This window comes from Lutra lutra, chromosome 16 (genome assembly GCF_902655055.1).
Source record: "Lutra lutra chromosome 16, mLutLut1.2, whole genome shotgun sequence".
NCBI classification, from domain to species: Eukaryota; Metazoa; Chordata; class Mammalia; order Carnivora; family Mustelidae; genus Lutra; species Lutra lutra.
In genome coordinates this window covers 14,689,058-14,712,322 of record NC_062293.1, presented here as the reverse complement: position 1 = coordinate 14,712,322, position 23,265 = coordinate 14,689,058, and the positions used below count along the sequence as shown (strand labels likewise).

Genomic DNA, 23,265 nt, shown 5'->3' with positions numbered 1-23,265 from the left:
AAATTCAGAACAGGGGGGAACCAGTGGTCCCCATCAGGGTTTGCAGAAATGCTGCATTTTCCAAAGAAATACAGTGCTTAAGTTTCAGACACACATTTCAAGAAACAGGCCACACACACACTGACTACCTAACAACAAGGGTCAGAAATAAGTTAATAAAAATAGCACAGACTTTTCATCTTGAAGTCAGTGGGAAGGAGTGGTGCCACGCACACGTGTCTCCTACCAGCTTTCCAAAGTCATCTATGCTTGGTAAGTGTGGTAGTGCTGGTTCTGTTTACAACACTGGTGATGACCCCCCCCCCCCGAAAAAGAGGTGTACACATACACCCAGAAGACCCACCACTATGAACAAGGGAGCCACATCCTTCTCAGCTGGCATGCCCATCAATCAAGTCAAGCCCAAGTTCGATCTATATGACAACACTGTAGCAGTAGCTTAGTCAGGTAAGCAAAAACAGTAAAAATAGTTACAATCTTTTCTCTGAATCTTCTCTACTTCCTACCTGTGCTCCAGCAGACCACAGTCTGTACAATAATATTAGAATATAATAATCAGGCTAATAACATCATGATTTTTTTTTTCTTTTAGAAGTACCACACCAATTTCCAGGATACACCATTGAGATAAACCAATAAACTGTTGAGAGACAGTTTTTTTATTTTGTTGTTTTGGGTTTTTTTTTTAACTAATTTTTCCTCCATCTTCATTGGATTACTCTTACATTGCATAATCCCAGCTTTAGTTTCTTTATTTCAGGCTAAGAAAATCATTCCTCCAAACTAAAAGTACAGTATTTGCGTTACTCGAGCAAGGATACTGGCATGCTGCCAATAAAATATTATTACACAAGATAGCATGTACCTAAATTCCTGGAACCTACAACCTCCCATCTACAACCGGGTCTGCCTTATGCAGAGCAGTGGCTCCTTGCCAGGCCTCAAACCCACCGGCACTGGCAACAGAGGCAAAGTGAAGGTAAAGTGACTTACAAGTTCATTTTGGTTGGGATAATATATACACATTACGGTTTTACAGGTAAGATGTAAAACAAGTCTCCAAGCGTGGGAAGGATTGGATAAGAAAGATTTCCGCGGTGTTTTGTCTTACTACTTAAGGATACATGCGATCTTGAGAACAGTTAAAACTGCAGGTCCCCAGATGCAGAATAATAGATTTCGAATGGATTAGAATGTGCTACGGAATCAGAGCTTACAATTATTAATCTTAGCAACAATGCTCAGAGATGAGGAGGGCCTTCTCTGTGGGGGATGTACAATGCCAAAGGAGGGAAGAGAAGAAGGCAGAGGAGAGGGGTAATGGCTAACAGACCGGATTATTCTGCTGGTCATAATTAGCTGAAAGCTACAGGACGGATGAACTGATTTTAAGAGAGATCAATAAGACATTTTCTGGCATGCCATAATAAGACATCACCCTTAGGGGCTTTACTCATGCAAACGTGCATGCACACGTATACACACACACACGCCAACCTGTGTGGTAATAGGTCAATTCAGCACAAAGTACCTTTTTTTTTTTTTTAAAGATTTTATTTATTTATCTGACAGAGAGAGAGAGATCACAAGTAGGCAGAGAGGCAGGCAGGAGGGTGGGCGGGAAGTAGGCTCCCTGCTCAGCAGAGAGCCCGAAGCAGGGCTTGATCCCAGGACCCTGAGACCATGACCTGAGCTGAAGGCAGAGGCTTAACCCACCGAACCACCCAGGCGCCCCCAGCACAAAGTACCTTAAAATAGTATTCTGTAACATGGTCCCCTGGCAGGCACTGAACAATATTCAAGAAAAAGGGCATCTGTATCTATAATTCTGTTTACAGCAATATCATTTACTTCAGACTATAAACTTTAACAAAGCCTGGCTATTTGCAGTTCTGGTTGCTTTATAAAAGTACCTAATAGAGCCACTGATCACATCATAGAAGACCACGCAGATGACTGCCAAAAAAACTATCAAGAATTCATCAAAGCAGCAGAAGACTGAAATCAGTGCCCAGTTATTGCCAGCACACGCCCATTACATAAAAAGATCTCTTATTGACCAAAAAAAAAAAAAAAAAAAAAAAAAAGTCCACAGGAGTTTAAGCCTCTTATTAATCAGGAAGAGGGGGCTAAACTAGCAGATCCCAAAGGCCTACCTGTGAAGGTATCTTATGTAAAAGCCTGATCAGAGAGACAAAGATTTTTATTCGAATCATACTCTGCTCTCCAACCCCCATCTCACTTACATTTCTGATCCAACAGTAAAGTGCTCCTTTCCAAACATGGAGACTTTCATATATAGCCAGGGGTACCAAGAGACACCAAAAACTCACTGTGTTTAGTCTCCTGTCTGCTGCCTTGGGATAAAGATGAAGAACAGAATTGAGACATTAGGGATATTAAGAGATTTGCCGGTTTAACTGTGTCTGGTTTTAGTGACCTCTGTCTACTGCAGAATCATTCCTCACCCTGTTCTACTTTGTTGAGCTGCAGATAGGTCAGTAATAACCCATCAACTTGATAGTTCCTTCTAACCGGACTACTGACTGTTATGTTTCCTGATACTAAGTCAATAAAGGTAACCATGACATTTGCTTTGGATGGGAGTCAAGTGTCTGGTTGGGATGCAGAAAAGGGCAAGGCCTAACCGAACAGCCCTGTGTGGTTTCCAAACTGAGCGGCTAAGAGAGTTAAGGCTGCATTTGTGGCAATTCTTGTGTGTGGTGTAATTAACCACCACCCGAGACAGTTACAATTCTTCAGTTTAGGCTACTCTCCTAATGGTTGTCATAAAAGGTTCCTCCCAAGTCCGCTTGTTCCCGAGCCCAAAGACAGGTTACTTTTACAACAGGTGAATATATTCCCCCCCCCAAACTGGTTCTGGGGCCCCAGGCCAAGTGCCTGAGTTCCAGGAGCTGGCACTTCTGTTTGTCCTCATGGTCGCTCTGCCGTTCGCTTATACTGACACCATGGGAGGGGGAAATACATTTGGGCATGAAGGGTGCTACGGGAAACCTTGTGGCACACCATGGCCGAGGGAACAAGCCCTCATTGTTTCGGGTGCTATCAAATCCCCACAGCCCCCGAAGCATTTTATGGACATGAAAACTAAAACCCAAGGTTTCACAATCATTTAGTGGCTGAGATTCAGAATACAGGTGTTGCCACTATTATTTAGTTGCCTTCGCCAAAGGGAAACAGCAGCAATTGGGATCTTGTAAAAACTGAGAGCCCTGGGGGCACCTGGGTGGCTCAGTGGGTTAAAGCCTCTGCCTTCAGCTCAGGTCATGATCTCAGGGTCCTGGGATTGAGTCCCACATCGGGCTCTCTGCTCCGAAGGGAGCCTGCTTCCTCCTCTCTCTCTCTCTCTCTGCTTGCCTCTCTGTCCACTTGTGATCTCTCTCTGTCAAATAAATAAAATCTTTAAAAAAAAAAAAACAAAAAACTGAGAGCCCTGTGAGGCTCACTTACCTTAATGGAACAGCATGGGAAACAAACTACACTACGAACAGTCTGCTGTCAACCGTCAGCGCAGTGGGGAACTACCAGCCTCACAGAAAGCCTGATTCCATCTATTGGAGTTTGCATACTCAGGTGCAGTTAAACGTATTGTGAAGAAGTCCCCCTTCAAAAACCACAAGGGGGGGGGGGCAGGACTCCATTAGATACCAAATTTTTCACTCCTAATAATTGCAACTGATTTCAAACTGTCAATTTCACCCTTTACATTGGCTAGAGATTTCTTTTGGGGGAGGGGAACAATTGGGGCCAGGCAAAAAGTGGGTAAGTGCTCTAGTGGAATAAAAATGATCTACAAACAACTATATTTATGACCTAATTGCCACCTAAGCTTGCCAGATGTTGCTAAGCTTTATAATAGAAGTTAAATACTATGAAACGCCACCTCTAGTTGAGAGAGATGCCTGGCCAGTCTGTCCTCCCCTAGACAGAATCCCCACTGTTGCAACAAGTACATTCGAGGAATACAACTTCCCTACCCGCCCAGTGAGCCACACCCCGTTCTTCTCTCCAATTAGCCTAACAGGCATTGAAGCCATATGGCTCCGTATGACACAGATCAAACAGCAGGGACTATTTCCGGCTTCTGGGACAGGCCATTTTGGAGATGAAAAAGAGAGAGGAAGTCAAGGCCTGGAGAAGTGAAGTGACTTGCCCAAGGCACCAGAGATGGTTAACCGTAGATGTAGGACTGGAAACAAGGCCTCCGCCTCTCCGTCTGGGCCTTGGCTCACTATACTACACTATAATTTCACTACTTTAAAATCACGGCTCTCTGACAACCATAAGCCTAAATTACTTCAGGCCTGGAGCTCCCCTTTGAATTCGGCCGGGGCAGAGGAAGATCAGCAAGCATCCTGCTCTGATAGGGGGTGCAGGAGCTCTTGGAGGAGACCAAAATGTAATTTGTGGATTCTACACAGGCACCCAACATAGCAAAAGGCACTGCAAATTAGACAGGGTGGGCGGGGTCTGTAGAAAATGTTCTGGATAACAATTCCCGAGATCCCACTGTACATCTAAGTGGATGAGAATAACACCAGAAAAAGTGAAAGGCCACAGCCTCGGCCACCATAAAAAAATTCTTGCGATACACATTTATCCGACCCAGTTCCAATGGTTTAAAAAAAAAACTCTTTGAACATGATGATGATGATGATGATGATGACACAGTAGCCACTGCCAAATCCTTTGATGAAGCGAGTCATTTCTTTTAATGCCAGTGCCAAGGAAACACACATTACCGATCAGCATGGGACAACTCCTTTGAACAGCGACAACCATTTTAATGACCAAACATACACTGACGGGCCTCAGGCAGTAAGCCATGACTGCTGCACTTAGCAGGAACAAGAGGCTCACAGAAAAGGGAAGGAAATGCAGATCTGAAATATTGACTTTTTCATGTGGAAAAAAAAAAAAAATCTGATGCCACCAGATTTCCGTAATTTCAGCCGAGGTCTCTATGTTCCAGGCTCCTCTGAGAGGCAAATGTATACAACCCCATGCAATTCTCACACATGTGGACAGAGTTAGGAAGGCAAAGGAGACTGATGGAAGACTGTTGGCACAACCAAGTCTACAGAGCTGTGATTCAAAAACCCAGGGCTGAGAAACCAGAGCAAAGCAAGGGGACTGGCCCGATGGAACAGGGCTGCTTTCTCCAGTTTATGGAGTGGTGGGCAGAGAACAGAAGTAGGAGAGCATTGCCGATAGGAAGTTAACCAGGCCTTTGGGGTCAAGGTAGAAAACCTTCCAGACACTAAGGAGACTAAAACTCCCTCTTGAGAAAGGAAATATGACCGTCTGGTGTGGGGATGGGAGGACAGAGCCGCTCATCTGCCATCCGGCTCTGTTTACCCAGAGGCCTCTCCTCCCAAAGTCATCATGCTGGTCAGGCTTCTGCCTCGTCGGGAGGTCATCCAATCTTACTGCCGATTTCTTGGGTCAATAAAGCGGCTCATGAGGGCATCCGCATTGTGGGACAAGGTGGCAAAGCTCCCGAATCTGTCCTTTCTTTTGAAAACTGAGGAACAGCAACATCTCTTTAAATGCTAAGAAAGCAAAATAAATGTTAAGAATGTTAAAGGCAAGAGTTATGTAAACACTAGGAAGATCGCTGTATTAAAGAAATTGGTGGTGGCCAAAGATGCCATCGGAAAGTAAACACACTCAAAAACCTGACTACCCACTCTGTCTCAAAGCTCAACTGCTCCACATTTATCCTCGTGGGCAGACAGCAAGCAGACATGAGCTGGTGCTGATAATCTGAATAATTAAGAAAAGGTTAAAATATGTTTGGCTGGTGGTATTTAAGCAGAGGGGAGAATATAAGTGCTGAAGAGACTTTCACCAAACTGTACATTTCAAGTTCAGGGACTGTATTTGAATTACCTGGAAACTCACTCATGTAGTAACCTCTGCTCCCTGATGATGCTTGAGAATTCAACTTCCATTTGTTACTCTTCCATGTAGTGCCTGGCGGTGTGGCTGTTAGAAGGGCAGACTCCGGAGCCAGATCGTCCCCAGGCAGCTCTCTGTGCCTCGGTTTTCTCATCCGGAAATGGGGACGGTAATAATACCTACTTCAAAGGGCTGTTGGGAGGTCCAGCATACCCCAAGTTCTTAGAACAGGGTCTAGTATGCAGCGAGCACTGGCTGAGGGTCTGTTATTATTACGACAACTAATCAAGAACTACGTAAGGCAACAGCATCTAATCACAACAGATCTATGCCTGCCCTGGCGGACTTTACAGTCTAATACGGGGCCACAGTAGTCAAATAATCACACAAGCAGAATGACAAGCTGCAGGACGTGCTGTGAAAAGGGCACACGAGGGAACCATGAGAGCCTAGCAGAAGCTGCTCTGGTCTCATGCTGGGGGTGCACGGGATTACAGTGGCGAAGATCTTCCGAAAGGAGTGATATTTGAACTAAGATCTATAGGAAGGAGGGGAAGGAAGGGAAGAATAGCCTGGGCAGAGGAAATAGCCTATGCAAAGGTCCTGAGACTAAAGATAATTTGTGGTGCTTGAAGACCTATTGGCCCCTGCTGCCGGAGAAAGCAGAGTCGGGGGATGGGCCACGGTGGGGCTGAGGCAGCAGAGAGAAGCCCAAGGGCACATTCATGCACAGTGAGCCACAAAACCAGAACCTTCTTCATGTGCTTGTTTGTTACCCTTGCAGCTTACAGAAAGAATAGGAAGGTGTGCTATTCCGATTGGTGTAAAGCTCATCTAGAAGGGAAAACAACCCTCCCCCAACGTGAAATATTTGATACACCAAACGCAGACTATCTGTGTTCATACCCCAGTTGAGTCGTCTTCGGTGTTTTAACTTAAACTGATGTTAGACTAGTGCTTCTTAGCTGGTTTAGAGCTGAGTATGAGCAGAACACACCCAAACTTCATGGGCAGGTTTAGTAAATCACTTGTGGTGAAATATGGCTATAGAACACACCCCAGTACAAGGGCTTTTGCTTTCCAAAACCCCTCACCCGAGGGACCTCTGACTGGCCACCCCTCTGAAGCTCTCTCTTTAAACTTCTGGGGTGCTCCATCCCCCCAGTACCTGTGGTCAGTGCCAGGGCCATTCGTGCCCTGCAGGCAGAAATCTTGAGGGTACAAACCTTATAAAATGCGGTAAGTCACTGGATCACCGTCCCACATTACTCAAGAAGGTTGGCACAGATATGAAGGATTTATCAATCTCTCCCAGGCACTCCCTGATTCACACCTCTTCCTGTTGGCTGACTCTTCCATGGCCCGTCTACTAGTTCACTCATTTCAACCCCACCCCCAGTCTTTTATCCTACAGAAACACAGAAGAGGGGTCCTGTCATTCATAAGGCACTGGAGCTCCAAGGTCTATAAACTCCTGCCTTCAAGGAGTTTACCATCTGGCAGAGCAGTAGTATAATCCAAGGGAAACGATGGCAGGTTCCAAATCCATGTCTGGAGCAATTCCCTAAGATTCTGAACCCACACTTCCCTGTTCAGGCCTTCTTCTCATTCTGTGGCCTAACCGGTGTTCATGTAACTCCAAAGCCCATTAATCATACTCTCAACATTCCAAGTTAAAAAGTCCCAAAGTGGGACGCCTGGGTGGCTCAGTTGGTTGGGCAGCTGCCTTCGGCTCAGGTCATGATCCCAGCGTCCTGGGATCGAGTCCCGCATCGGGCTCCTTGCTCATCAGGGAGCCTGCTTCTCCCTCTGCCTCTGCCTGCCATTCTGTCTGCCTGTGCTTGCTCTCTCTCCCTCTCTCTCTCTGACAAATAAATAAATAAAAATCTTAAAAAAAAAAAAAAAAAAGCCCCAAAGTTCCTTAGGTGAACCTGGTACATGGTCAACATATGCTTCTGGGTGAATGAAGCTGAAAGGAAAGCAGATGGGGCATGGGGCTATGAGTTGGGGTTTGGGCTCTGGGCAAGTCATTAAAATATCTCTGGTTATCAGTTTCTGATTCTACAAAGTACGATGACTGGGCTGAATCTGCCTGTTAGCTCAGAGATGTGATCATCGGTGATTTACCAGGCCCTCACCCCTCCTCAGGCTTTACTGCAGATTCTTCTAGCCCCAACCAATCAACACATGCCCAAAACCTGCATAAGAATTCGAGAATTTAAAAAGTCTTAATGCCTCTAAGCAAAGTCATTCCTAGTCCTGGTCTTTCAACTTCCCACCATTTCTGCTTATCTTGGAATATTTCAACGTTGGAAATTAGTAATAATCTGATTCACTTAAGGTTCAGGGTGGAGAAAAGAAATACCATAGAAATCAACTAATGTTATGTGGGAGGAAGTGGGTGACTCCCATGCGTACACTCTTGCTATAGATACTAAAAACCAACCACCTAAATTGAAAGGGAGACCTCGGTCTTCTCCAAACCACAACTCAGATTAAGTGACTGAACTTTACCCACGCACCAAAAGCCCTAAAGATTTCCAAGTACTGATCTAACAGACCAAGAGGACTTGGGATTAGCAACTGTGGTCTGGTTCCCAATCAGCTGAGTGCCAAAACTACAGATAAATTTGTTCTTCATCTCTGTGCGTAAAGGAAACCGTTTTCTTCTTTGCAAAACCGGACCACAGCAAGTGGAAAATGAACCCTAACTCAACTATAGGATCAGGTCACTGGATTGTCCAGAGAGAGGTGGTGCCTTTGAAGTCAGAGATTCCCCGAACCCGGCTTTACATCTTTGTTGCAGTATTTGAATTTATCTGGAGCGCTTACATATACTTCTACAATGGAAAAAAAACTAATTTTGTTTGTAAAAAATATATACACACCACATGCGCATTTGGGAGCAGAGCCATCACAAAATTCAAAGAATTGCTGGCTCTGTTTCTTGGATTGTGGGGGTTTCTGAGATTTCTTTGATAGAATGTTAAACTTTCTCTTGCTATGCTGTCATCAAAAATTGGCAACAGTTACACTCAATACCTCATATTTGCTCCAGTGCTTTCAAACATACTTGAGTTGTCAATACCAGCCCTTCAGGAGACGAGAAACAAACTCAGGTACAAACTCATATATTAACCCCAACACTGTGCAATGTGATGTCACTCAGAGTGAGAGAGGGGCTCTTGTCTAGGAGAGGACAGTGGTCAGGGAAGGCCCCACGCTTTGGCTGCGCCTTACACGACAGGTGAGTGACACGAGATGAAACCACGGCCCATCACTGTGGCAACTCCCGGGGCCCTCACCTCCCTTGCTCTGCTCTAGGTTTTCTCTTTCCATAGAACTGTATCACTTTCTCACAAATACGTTTATGTATTTATCATGCTGTTGTGGCTTGACGCTCTCCACCAAGTAGAAGTCTTCATGCGGGCACAGGTCTTTGCTGTGTTCATCAATGGGCCCCAAGCCCCTCAAACAGTGCTTGGCATAGAATATATATCCAATAAGACAGGTGAACGAATGGATGAACAGAGGGAATCCACCACATTCGAGAGCTGGCGAAGCTAGGCGGGGGGCGGCCCAAAGCAGCCTTCCTATCTTTGACCACCCAGGTAAGAGTGGATGTAAAGCTGTTGAGGGGAGGTGAGAGGTGGGGTAACTAGTCATTTTAACCTAAATGGTTTTCCCAATTTGGGAAGAAATGTAAGAATTGGCTGGCCTAGATTTTCTAATTTCAAGCCTTTATTTTATGGATGAGAAAACAGAGAGGAAATAATTCATTTGTCCAAAGTCTTCTAGCTGGCTAGCACCCAACCCCTCGTCTCCCACCTCCCACTCACTGAAAAAACACCTGTGTATCATATGGGTCAAAATACACATGAAAACAGAAGACTATGCCTATAAACTACATTTCAGAACAGCTAAAATGACAAACTATGCCTATCTGTCTACTGAAGGAGGCCCCTGTCCTCAAGTTCACCCCACTCTGTCAGGTCAGATGCCCAGGCCCAGATTGAGGCTGTCATCAAAGAGTGACCTCCCAGTCCTACTGACCTCTGTCCCCCGTTGTTCTAGTAGGGCATTAGATGTGGTCAAGCCCAGTCAACGTTACACTTAAAGCGAGGTCCCCTTGCTTCTAAGCCACTATTCAGATTCCTAGGGTAACATCCAAGGCTCATCCAGTTGCTGAGACAACGGGCTGGCCAGCTCCTGCGTGCGTTCTACAGTCAGGCCCTTCAATGGTGCACCTGCTGCAGAGCTCCACGGGCTGATGAATAATCTGGATATCCAGGCCTCCCAGGAGAAGGGAAGGCGAGTATCCAAACCATACCCTCCCATGATTGGCTTCCAACCCACATTCTCACCCTGATAAGAAAGGCCCTTTTTGTTTATATGCTTCATTCTTGTACTTTATCGAACCTACTCCTTTCACACATTTCTTTTTTTTTTTTTTTCTTTCACACATTTCTTCCACACCTACTCCCCTTAGCTGCCTCACTCTGGCTCCAGCAGGCTCTTTTAACTCAGAGAGGGAGGCGCGTGGATGGCTCAGTCGGTGAAGCGTCCACCTTTGACTCGGGTCATGACTCCAGGCTCCTGCGATGGAGTCCCACATCATGCTCCCTGCTCAGTGGGGGAGTCTGCTTCTCCCTCTGCCCCTCCCCCTGCTTGTGTACGCACGTGCACGCTCTCTCTCTCAAAAATAAATAAAACCTTAAAAAACAAACAAACAAACAACTCAGAGAGGGTACTGCAAAGGAACCTGGAAGCCAGTATTATTCTGATTCATTAGGCCTCTTAACATATGGAGAAGGCAAAAATACTAAGTAAGCATGCAATAGAACTTTAAAGAATTCCAAACACCTTACAATTCAATGACTAAGTTTATTTAATACAAAGCCAGTTTGGGGGCACCTGGGTGGCTCAGACGGTTGAGCATCTACCTTCAGCTCAGGTCATGAGCTCTAGGTCCTGGGATGGAGTCCCCTCCCCAACCCCACCAGCCCACCTCAGGCTCCCTCCCAGCTCAGCTTAATATCAATCCCAATTTCTCTACAAAATGAGCCAAGCCTGTCTCCAGTTTGGTCTAGCGCTCTGTGATGTGACGGGACACAGGAGAGAGACACATTTGCTCTGTCTACAACGAAGGTACAGGAATTACCTGACAGCATATCAGCATCATCTGGGGGCTTGAGAAAAAGAAAAAAAAAAAAAATTTTTTTTTTTTTTTTTTTTAAAAGACGGGTGCTGGGCTCCATTCCTAGAGATTCTGATTTCCATCACTTTGGGTGGTACCTCAACAGAGGGTATTTAAAGAGCTCCCCAGGTGCCTCTAGGTGGCTAATTCAGCCAGGGCTGAGAGGCACTGCCTCAAGTAACACATTGCTAGTTGCAGCTGTGGCCCTCTGGGCAGGTGTTTCTTTCACTCCCAGAGGCCCTCAGGAGTGAGGGGCTGTTTAAGAGAAGAGAGATCTGATTCAGTTTCGTCAACAAACTCCCATGACCCTACTGTAGATCAATGACAATATCTAGGGATTCTGACAACACCGTTTGTTCAGAAAACGTATGAGAAAACTTGGTTTCCATGACAAACACTCCTGCAGCCCAGACAAACATTTATTCCCTCATCTGAAATGGGGGGAAGAGGGGAGTAATCCACTGGAGAAAGGGGTGGTTTTGAATGATAATGATAAATTAATCTACTAACTAGGGAAATCATGTTTCATACATAAGAGGACAACCCTAGATCAAGGTTCATTTTTTTTAACAATGAAACATCATGCTGAGTGAAAAATGAAACTGACTTGGCATAATCACAAACCATTTAGCTCGTAGGGTTTGGCAATGGACAAATTAATCTCATTACCGAGGTGAGGAGACCATGAAGAGTGTCCCAGACACTATGGTTGATGCCCACCCAACCAAGTATCCTGGAACCCCTCTCACTCTGTAGAAACACTACTGATGAGATCCCATTAAAGAGTACAGCAACATCTTCCTCCCTCCTACTCCCCCCTAAGAAATCCACAACCCACACGCCTGACCATGAAACAGCTTCTTGTTTTATTGGTCTTAAAGAGCTTCAAAAAGGAATATCCAATCCTTACCTGCTGAGTGCTCACCGCAGTGGGTATGGCCAACTCCCATGCTAAATGCCATAGAGGATACAGATAAGTAAAACAGGGGCCTTTCCTTCTAGGGCAAACCAGCAAAAAAACGGATAGCCCTCTCCCCCAACCAGGGCACCTTCTTGGTGGCCTCCTCTCTCCCTCATTACACTCTCCTGAGACCCACCTAAACTAACCTTCGTCCCTCCACTGTGGTCCAAGGGGCAAGGCCACTCTCTCTCCTGTCACCACAGACCCACTTCCTGGTGCCAGAACCGCTTGGGAGGTAGGGGCCCCTGCAAAGGCCAACACTCCAGGCCCAGCCTGATGATTAGAGGTTCTAGCTTTTCAGGATCCCATACCAAAGAGTGACTGCACCATGCAACTTTGGGTAAAGGCTTCTAAGACGTGAACTTTCAGTTTTGCTATTTCAGAAACATTTCTGGGCAAGATCTTACTGAAAAAAACATGCACCTGCTTGGATATTATTAGACCTAAGCAAAGAACTGAGCTTCAACTATGACCTGGTTTTAAGGGCCTCTGAATCTCCACTCTATTCACCTTCACTGGACTTGGCTCCAGAGTTGACAATGATCCTTCTCGCTGATGGACAGTCTCAGGTGAAGGCAGTGTTTCCACCTCAAAGCTGCATCTTTCTACTACTGGAACAAAGCGTAAGAGGCCAGAACTTTCTTGGGAGGAACAAGAGCATCATCTGCACACATTCCTGAAGCTTCCAAGAAAGTCTGCTTTCCTCTCTGCCCACTCCTTCTCTAGAGCCAATCTCTCCTTGCAGCATGGTTGGTCACCTGCTCAGGGTGTGACTGGGTAAACTGATGGGTTCTAACAAAGCCACCAGGAGACAAGCACTGTAGGAGCCGCTCTTCAAAGGGAAGCGGGAGGATTAGATTCAAAGTTCAGTTCCGCCACTGAAGCATGACCTTGGACAGGTCCCCAGCCCTCTCTGGCCTCGGTGTCCTCATCTGTCTGCTCTAGGGAACAGCAGAATAGCTATTGTTCAACTTGGGAGGGGAGGGCATGGTATATGCTTCAAATATCACCCTCCAAGGTGCTCCCACTGTTACCAATGGATATGCACTCTCTTATTCCTCACTTGGGGTAGGGAAAATACTGAGACCCATTGGGCTAGATCAACAAGACTCCTGCTACCCTGACTCTAGTTACTTGGGAGGCTATCCATTTATTCGTATGTGCTCCCACTGCTCACAATATTTCTGGAGTTTTTTGGAAATCCCCTTCAAAGAATATACTTTTATATCCCCTAAGTGATAATTCGTGTTTAGTTGGTTTTTAAAAACAATCAAAAATCAAATCCAAGTGTCCTCAATAAATTATGCAATCAAGCTGAGTAACAGTTTTGATCAAAATTTCAGCGTGAACCACGGAGAAGTTATATTCAAGCAAACACCGGAAGGAATTGGGAAAGGTTTTAAATTGTGTAAGTATCATTGGCTTAAGAGTAAATATTTGCTTTTTTAGGGTTCCTGAATTATTAAATGGGTTAAATGAATTCCTAAATGAAATACTGAAAAGAAAAAAAAATTTTTAACTGATTTGTATGGCATGAAACCTGACCTCTAAAGGGGTGATTATTTGGAAAGACACAACATTCTTTTGGACAAGTACGTTTAGGTATGTTTGTGGAAAAGACAAAACATCACCAAAGGCATAATTCCATTGTCAAGTGGTACCTGAATCTTCCCAGGAAAAACACCTGTACAGACAAACTATTAAGAATTATGGTCTCCACAAGGGACAGTCAATGCTCCAACTCTTGATTTATTAAGAGTGTTTAGGCAAGACTTTAAATGGCCTCATGACAAACTACAGGAAGAATCTTGTCTGCAGAAGGTCGGCTACCCTCAAAACCAAACTCGCAGAATTATCCCGAGGTATTTCAGGGTGCTCGTGGGAGTCACATCTGTTAGAAAGCTGATCTGAAACCACTGCAGACCAAGTTACTTAACAAATTAGAATAAAACATTTCTCAGCAGCTTTTATGTATATAAGTTGTCAGCAAGACACTGCTACAGGCATTTACATCTTCAAAACATAAACAAAACAAGATCTAGACGTTCCATTTTCGCTTGACCTAAAATCCACACTGCTAAAAGAAAACAGGTTACTTTAAAATGGTTGCTATAAAACCAATTTAAAGGTTAGTTTTGTGCTTTTTAAAACATCCAGCATTCCCTGGAGGCTGGGGAAGAGGGCAAGAGTAAATAAGATTAGCAAATTCTGATTCTGAGAATTTATTCCAGGGAAATAATTAGGCAGTTAAGATATGCTTAGCAACAAGAGGGTTTATCACATTGTTGTTTTTTGTTCTTCAGAAAGATTGTATTTATTTATTTGAGAAAGAGAGAGAGAGAGGAAGGAAGAGAGAAAAAATGAGCAGGGGGAGGAGCAGAGGGAGAGGGAGAAGCAGACTCCCTGCTGAGCTGGGAGCTGATACGGGGCTCTATCCTAGGACCCTGAGATTATGACCTCAGCCAAAGGCAGACACTTAACCAACTGAGCCACCCAGGCACCCCACCACACTGTTTGTAGTAATTTTTTTTAAATCTTTTTTTTTAATTTTTTTAATTTTTTTTAAAAGATTTTATTTATTTATTTGACAGGCAGAGATCACAGGTAGGCAGAGAGGCAGGCAGAGAGAGAGAGGAGGAAGCAGGCTCCCTGCTGAGCAGAGAGCCCGATGCGGGGCTCGATCCCAGGACCCTGAGATCATGACCTGAGCTGAAAGCAGAGGCTTAACTCACTGAGCCACCCAGGCGCCCCTGTCTGTAGTAATTAAAATTAAAAACAGCCTTAATAGCTAAATGGCTTACTGGCCAAATTATGGTATCCAAAAAAACCCCCCAAATTATGGTTCATCCAATGAGAGAAGTAGTATGCGACAGTGAGAATAATGCTGCAGAATTAAATTTATCAGCACAGAAAGATCCAGGATATGTTCCAGTTTGGGTAAGAAAAATATCTACACAAATACGTGCACAGAAAAAATGTTTGGAAGGATATATATCAAGACATTAGGGGGTGCCTAGGTGGCTTAGTCAGTAAGCATCTGCCTTTGGCTCAGGTCATGGGATTGAGCCCCTTGTAGGGCTCCCTGCTCAGCGGGAAGCCCGCTTCTCCCTCTCCCACTCCCACTCCCCCTGCTTGGGTTCCCTCTCTCACTGTGTCTTTCTCTGTCAAATAAATAAATACATAAAATCTTTTAAAAAGAAAAGGGAAAAAAAGCACCAAACACAGAGATTTGAAGAAAGGGAAATACACCTTTCCTTATCATAGTGGGAAAACTGGAAACAATCTATATGACCCAGCAAGGTGGCCACTAGGCAAAGCATGGTTTATTACCATATCGATCTTGGTCAGTGCAACCCGTCTCCAAACTCAGGCTGGACATAGAAGGCTCAAATGCTTTTGGCATGGATGATGGTTTACCAAGGTGCTAGTCGAAGTGACAAATTCAATAACATACTCAGAAAATTTCCTACCAGTTATAGAAAGCTTCTGTGAAACTAAACATAAATATAGAACACGTATTTTTATGCTGCTATATTTGCTGTGTGGTTGTACATGAACAAAGATCATATGATAATCAGAAGTGATCTAGAGGGGCGCCTGGCTGGCTCAGTCAGTAGAGCATGTGACTCTTGATCTCAGGGTCGTGAGTTCAAGCCCCACATTGGGCGTAGACCAAAAAATAAAAAAAAAAATTTTTAATGTAGAGACTAAAAATAACTTAAAGTAAAAAAAAAAAAAAAAAGAATGCAAGGAGGGAGCTTATGATTCCTTTTAAAAGTTCTACTTTTCCTAGCCCATATCTTGTCTGTGGCACTCACTTAAATATCACTAAGAATGTGTTGCTCTGACACAAGGAAGTCTGAAACCAAACAGGGGATATAGGTGAAGATAAAGATAGAAAAAAAAAAAAAAAAAAATCCCCAACCCCTAGGAAATACAGCCAACCAGCATGTTTATTATTCACAAACTATGATTCACTGTCCCTATTTTTTCAAGCCAGCATCACACTCTAATCATATTGCTAGGTTACAGGCCCCTAGTTATTTGTGCATGATAAAAACTGAATCCATTAAAATGATACATTACATTTTTCTTGCCTATATCATCTCTTCAGGGAGAACATTTGATCATTATAAAACATATATAATCTTGAACCTAAAGAGTACTTTGGATCCCCAAACCAGAGAGGTTTCCAGTGAAAATGAAATCATTATCCAAAAATTCCTCAACCTGAAAAATGGAGTCAAAATCTGATGCAGGCAAAGAACTCTCTCCCCCAGGACCATGCAGGTGGCACGATTCTGTCCAGACAAGAAGAAACCTTTACATAGCTCACTAGTTTTACGTTCAGGAATACGGCCTACTCTTGAACACTCTCAAGAGGAACTCTCATACACACTTCTCTCCTGCTCTGAGAAACTAAACTACTGTGGAAAGCCCAGAGGCCAGGCATGAAACAAAACACACACATGTGAACTACAGTCCAATTTCATGATCAGAAGCTCTGATATGAGCTTAATGAAACATTCTCCTCCTGGCCTCAGTATAAATTCTTGATATCGCCTAGTAAGATCATTCGTGGAGGTGATAACTATCAGAGCAAATGATAAGCAAGGACATTTCTAGTTAAGCCTCTTGTCTCAGATGGTATCCTCAGTGTGTTTTTGTACACACAAGGGCCTCGGTTCTCAATGACATTGTTTACTCTCCTCTAAAACCAAAACACTGGCTGAATAAAAGAAATCGTATATATTGTAGCTGAAGATAGCATTTTGCCTCCCATGCTTCAAATCTGTTTGGTACCTGACAGAAACGGTACATAAACACCATTAAATAAGGACTAAAGGACAGTGATGATGTAATACAAACCAACACTGGGTACAAGATCCAGGTCCAGGGAGGACGGAAAACACTCACTAAATAAGCACAATTTGGATTAACAAGAGGCAGCCTGAAGTTAGTAACACCAAAGTTATTGCATTTTTGGATATGATAGCCTAGAGTCTCAGCCTAGGATGAGTCAATGTCTAGCTCAATCAGACACGCTCTTGAAAGAAACTCACAGTATTGCTTCCAATGCACGAGTTATTTCATCAATCAAAAAGAAACAGCATTGGGGCATTTATCTGGCTGGCTCAGTCCGGTAGAGCATGTGACTCTTGATCTCAGGGTCATGAGTGCGAGTTCCACAATGGGTGTAGAGATTACTTAAAATAAATTTAAAACTTAAAAAAAGAGCACTGAAAATATTCTTTGGAGGGGCACCTGGGTGGCTCAGTGGGTTAAGCCTCTGCCTTCGGCTCAGGTCATGATCTCAGGGTCCTGGGATAGAGCCCCACATGTGGCTCTCTCCTCAGCAGGGAGCCTGCTTCCTCCTCTCTCTCTCTGCCTGCCTCTCTGCCTACTTGTGCTCTGTCAAATAAATAAATAAAATATTTTTTAAAAAAAAGGAAAGAAAATATTCTTTGGCGAGTGTATAACATTAAAAAAATAATGACAGTAAAAAACATGGGGGGTTACATTTATTACCTATGATATGCAAGGTGCCTTCACATGTGCTAGTTATCCCCATTTCACGTATCAGTAAACAAACTCTCTAAAAAGTAAAATAATCTGTCTGAGGGCACATAGCTGTGCCCAGCAAGTGACCAGTTTGAACTTGGTTTGTCCAATTTTACACCCAATAGGTTTTGCGGGATATCACTCCTGCCTAGTTTAACTGCAAGCTCTGCAATGGGTTCCATTTAAAATTTAAAATAATAATTCTATGTTTGGGGATCAAAATTTTTACCGGTAGATAATTCCGGGAGTAAAATTCTGACATTTTACTTACAAAGCAGTTACACTAAAATTTAACTTTTTGATAAGGGTCTGGAATATTGTACCATGAACTTAGAAGTTTGGATTTCTAAATACAATTTGGAAATATTTACACAAACTGAAACTATAGTCCCAACTAAAGCTAAATAGTTATTTTTGGCTCTACGTTACTGAATAACTAAAATACTAGAATCCTGCAAAATAACAGCCAATGGAAAGATGTGGCAAAAAAAAACCCATATATACCTAGACCCTGATAGGAAATGATCAATTTCCATATCATTTGTTTGATCATTATGTCACATGAACAAATGCCAAGGAACAGTTAAGCAATCCAGGGTGAAGTGTTCACATTCAAATGTGACCCTAGTTGTAAAAGTGGATTCTTTTTTTTAATTAGAAGAAAAACTTGGGGCACCGGGGTGGCTCAGTCTGTTAAGCATCTGCCTTGGGCTCAGGCTATGATTCCAAGGTCCTGGGATCAAACCCCAGTGGGGCTTCCTGCTCAGCCCAGAGTTTGTTTTTCCCTCTCCCTCGGCTCCCCCACCTTCCCCCCCCCCCCCGCCCCCGCTTGTGTTCTCTCTCTAAAATAAATACAATCTTTAAAAAAAAAAAAAAACTTACATGAGTTCTATCATGAAATGTATACAAATTTTCCCCTTAAAACACCCCCAAATTTGAAAAAGGTGATCTTATATTTTACTTCATCTATTTTCAAGGTCTTGTTACTCCAAGAGCACAGATTTTTACCAAACATGCATGACCTCTGAAGACTTCACACTGTGGCACTCAGATACACACACGTCAATTCTCCACCTGGACACCTGGTACATGATATACCATATTAAAAGGTACATAGTGGAAGTCATTAAACAAGAACCTGAACCAATGTACCATACCCACATCCTGAACAATGAGGTGTTTTTTTTTTTTTTTTTTTTTTTAAACTACTAATTTGGGTTTTTTTTCAACTAGAAGGAAAAAAGCCAAGTCTGTCCACAAAATGTCCTCCCCGGCCACGGGGCCCAAATCTACAGCCCGAGTGAAGGTCTTAAAATAGTTAAATAAATGTAATCCAGCCATTTCTCTCCGGGAAAAGATGAAAAGACCCTTCGGACCGCTCCACAGTGCTCTGACATGAGGAGACAGTCTCCATTTAAAGTTTTGAAGAGGCTTCACCGCTGTCTCACATGGGATCTTTAAAAAGAGTGTAAATCCCACAGCTTAACTTGCTTAACGAAGTCTTGGTGTCCAAAAGGATGCCTCCTGCCTCTGCACACTTAGAAACCTGCAAGGCAGGTAAGCAGAATCATACTCGCAGGTAAAAATGCTTACCCGCTCCCAAGGGCATTCGTTTCCCGAAGTTCTCGAATTTTTAAAAGTTCAAACAAGGATTATAAGCGCAAGACATTCCCCTCCCCCTCGATTATAGGGCCCCTTCTATCCTTGCCCCGCGGCCACCTCCAGACAGAGCCGGCGCCCACCTGTGGGAAGGGTCTGGCAGGTGGGGCCGCCTTCCAAGCGCCTTCGAGAGGCCCCAAGGTGCCGCCGGGACGACGCAAAGTTGTGCGGGAGCGCACGGGGCCCCGGGAGACGCTGCCCGTGACAGCCGCGCTGGCCGGCGAGGCCCCTCGGGTGGCGTGAGCCTCGGCCCGGCCGACCGCGGCCGCCACTCAGGCCGGTCCCGAGGTGCTCGCTCCCCGCCCGGCGCCGTCTCCTACGTCCTGCCCGAGCCTCCGCTGGGGCGCTCGGGAGCCCGGGCCGCCACTACCGCCGCGATCCCGGCTCGGACCCCAGTCCGCCCCGCGCTGTCCCCCACCCCACGTTCTCCGGGTCACTCACCCCGGGGCCAGGCAGCAGCAGCGCCAGCAGCACCAGCAGCAGCCGGACCGGCATGGCGAGGACTCGGGCCTGGCTCCCGGCCCGGCCGGCCGGCTCCGGGGGGCGGTGCGGGCGGGCGGGCTGAGGACGGGGCGGGGGCGCCGCGACAACAGCGCCGCGGCGGCCGGACTTCAGCGGACGCAGAACTGACTAGGCGGTGGCGGCACCCCCATGCCCAGCCCTATAAGCGCCGGGTGCCGGCGCTTCTTCCGGTCGGGGCGGGGCGGGGGCGGGGCCGACCGAGGGGCGGCCCCGAAACTGGGCGGGGACCGGGCCCGAAGGCGGAGCCTGGGGCGGGGCTGTTCTGGAGGGGCAGGACCGGGGCGGCGCTGGCCTCCTGCCTTCGGGGAGTCCCGCGGCCGCGGCTCCCCCAGAGAAGGACCAGACCTGGGTGTCCGGCGTCTAGGGGCGCTGAGCGTTTGAAGCAGGGAGCTTTGCCGATGGCTGAGGGAGGCTGGCAGTCCCGCCCCGCGGATGCACCCCTTCCCCACGCGGTCCCCAGGCGGTCCCACCAAACCCACGGAGAGACCAGCTGTGTCAAGACTCAGGGGAAAGTCCAGGAGACTGTTGGTGCCGGCTGTCCAGAGACCCCGCTTCGTCTTTCCGTCGTGGTGGAATCATGGACGACCTCCGGAGCCAGGGTCAGCAGCTGGCAGAGACTCCAGCAAACACGACATTTCTGCCATGCGCGCAAGTCCACAGCTCTAGGGTGCTCCAACTGTTTCTCAGCGAGCCCCAAGGCCCTTTCTTCCGTTTGCCCTCAGGAATTCCCCTCAAATCTTGTCCAACAGCCATCTCTTCCCTTTGGAATAAACTACAGCCAAGGCATTCTCCAAAAATTATAAGCAAAGAAAGAATCCATTTCAGCGGCTTGCGTTGTGTGTTAATGTGGCATTTCGTAGATGTGACTTCGTGGAGCTGGAGATGACATGGGTCACAACTCGTTGGAGGGAGTGGGTATGTTGAGGACTCATACAAGATCTATTTGAGGATTGTAGCCTATCAACCTGAACTCAAATTCTGGCACCCAGGTCACAGGGTCCCCAGCTGCTCTCCACTTGGATGGAAGTGGAGAGAGAAGACATATTGTTTGTAACACGAGAAACTAAGACTCAAAGCATCGCATTTGCATATCCTTGGAGAAAAAGAAATAAGGGATAGGAACTTCTCTAATTTTTCCTGACTTGCTCACATGACAGCCTAAGATTTTTCAGGGTTTGGGGGAAAGGAGTAGGCAATGCTAGAGAAAACAGCAAAGAAGTAGCAAGGGACAGCCCAAATGTCTGGATCAACCCTATTCAAATATGAAATAGATAGATGCTCACTGGAAGCCAAAATCCATAAACAGAGTTCCCTATTCCCAGCCCCCAACGCCTGGATCGAAGTCAAGGGACCTATCTCTACCACTGCTGGAGAGCCTAACACCAATTTTTTAAAAAATATTTTATTTGTTTATTTGACAGAGAGATCACAAGTAGGCAGAGAGGCAGGCAGAGAGGGGGGCGGGAAGCAGGTTCCGCGCCGAGCAGGGAGCCCAATGGGGCTCGAACCCTGGGATCATGACCTGAGCCGAAGGCAGAGACTTTAACCCACTGAGCCACCCAGGTGACCCCCTAACACCAATTTTTAAGAGTGTGATGAATCTTGGCAACTGTGAAAGAGTGGTATCTGCACGTTTCAGTGTAGAGAGGTTTGGGATTGAGGGAGAGATGGGTGGAAGCAGGGGGTCCATCACTCCTAGGCAGAATAGCCCCGGGTCCAGGGAGGAGCCTACAATCCAGAGACTGGGAGGGGCTTTTTACCTGTCCCGCTTGCCAGCTGAAGACAGGATCTGCAAGACCACAAGTTTGAGTTAAAAGAGGAGCTTGACTAGAAAATACTGCTTTCACATCCCTTCTCTGGTGCTTTTTCTCAAACAGTGTAAGTCTAGGAGGGGAACTTTCTGGCCTGGAACTCTGGCAGCCTTTTGACAATTCAAAATGTCACTGTGACCCTGTAAGCACAGTAGATGAAACACAAAAGGGAATCTGACTCATCTGACTCATAAATTAGCTTTAAAGATCCAACAAAGAAAAAAAAAAAAAAGAAATCTGTTCCAAGGAGTCTAGGCCAGGTAGGTATATTTTGTATCTTGTACTCAGTTGGACCAAATCCCCAGGCCTTAACTGTGCTATTACAGATCGTCAGAATTTCTCAGAATTTCTTACACAACACTTAGACTGTTCTTACACTTAATCAATTCCCATGTTTTATGCGCTTCTCCACTTAACTGGCAACTCCTATGATAAGCTCTGGTTTTATTTATTATGGCCTTGCCCATAAGTCTGTTCCGTAATTACGTACTGTTTTGACAGCTTTTTGCTTATGATAAAGCAAAAGCTGGCATCACTGATAAATAGAAACAGAAATGGAAATATTTTTGTAGGGTGCCTTTGAATTGGACCTGTAGAAAAGACCTGAAAATGAGCAGGCAGTAAATGACCTTTCTGGAAGTTGCATTAAATAGCATGCTCTAAACAAGGCCAAGGTCATGATCTTTCTGTGAAGATAAGCCCTCTCTTTTCACCAAGGAAAGAAAAATTTGTGTATGGGATTCGGCACTATGTCTGGAATATGTCTGAGGACCAGAATATGTCTGAGGAGCTGGGGGTTGGGAGAAAGTAAGTTCACAAAATCTTATTTTCACTTCTCTCTGAACCAGTGATTCCCAAACTTGGAGAATGTTTAAAAAACAGATTTCTGACACCTTTTCCTGTCCTCGTCCCCCACTAGCATCTCCAGGGATGGACCCCAGAGGCCTGTATGTTTTCCAGTTTCCGCAGGGGACTGAGGGTAGCCAAGAGCCTCCGCCTTGGCTCTCTCATAATGTCCGGTGTTAATTCCTGCAGCTGCTAATCCCTTTTGTTTATTTTAGCAAATGTCGCCCTCTGGTGGGATAAATTATGACTCAGCCTGTTCATTTCTGCTTAAAACCCTTCAAAATTTCATTTATTTTTTTTAAATTTAATTTATTTATTTGACAGACAGAGATCACAAGTAGGCAGAGAGACAGGCAGAGAGAGAGGGGGAAGCAGGCTCCCCGCTGAGCAGAGAGCTGGATGTGGGGCTCAATCCCAAGACCTTGAGATCATGACCTGAACCGAAGGCAGAGGCTTTAACCCACTGAGCCACCCAGGCGCCCCCAAAATTTCATTTAAAAATGATTAAGAGGTTGGCTTGCAGATAGCTATTCAGTAAGAGGGTAGCTGCCTTTGAAGGACTTTTTTTTTTAATTTAAAATCAATTTAATGATTGGGGCGCCTGGGTGGCTCAGTGGGTTAAGCCGCTGCCTTCAGCTCAGGTCATGATCTCAGGGTCCTGGGATCGAGCCCCGCATCGGGCTCTCTGCTCAGCAGGGAGCCTGCTTCCTCCTTTCTCTCTGACTGCCTCTCTGCCTGCTTGTGATCTCTCTCTATCAAATAAATAAATAAAATCTTTAAAAAAA

At 45.4% G+C, this 23,265-nt stretch overlaps 1 protein-coding gene across 1 annotated transcript in view; it reads right to left on the bottom strand.

Annotated features, from left to right (window-relative positions):
* Positions 1-19,969, bottom strand: part of ERN1 (endoplasmic reticulum to nucleus signaling 1) — a 77,662-nt gene extending 57,693 nt beyond the window's left edge. The window contains exon 1 of the mRNA XM_047706760.1: positions 19,743-19,969. Coding sequence (XP_047562716.1) covers positions 19,743-19,796 — 54 coding nt within the window. The 5' untranslated portion in view covers positions 19,797-19,969. The remainder of the gene's footprint in view (positions 1-19,742) is intronic.
* Positions 19,970-23,265: the final 3,296 nt, after the last annotated feature.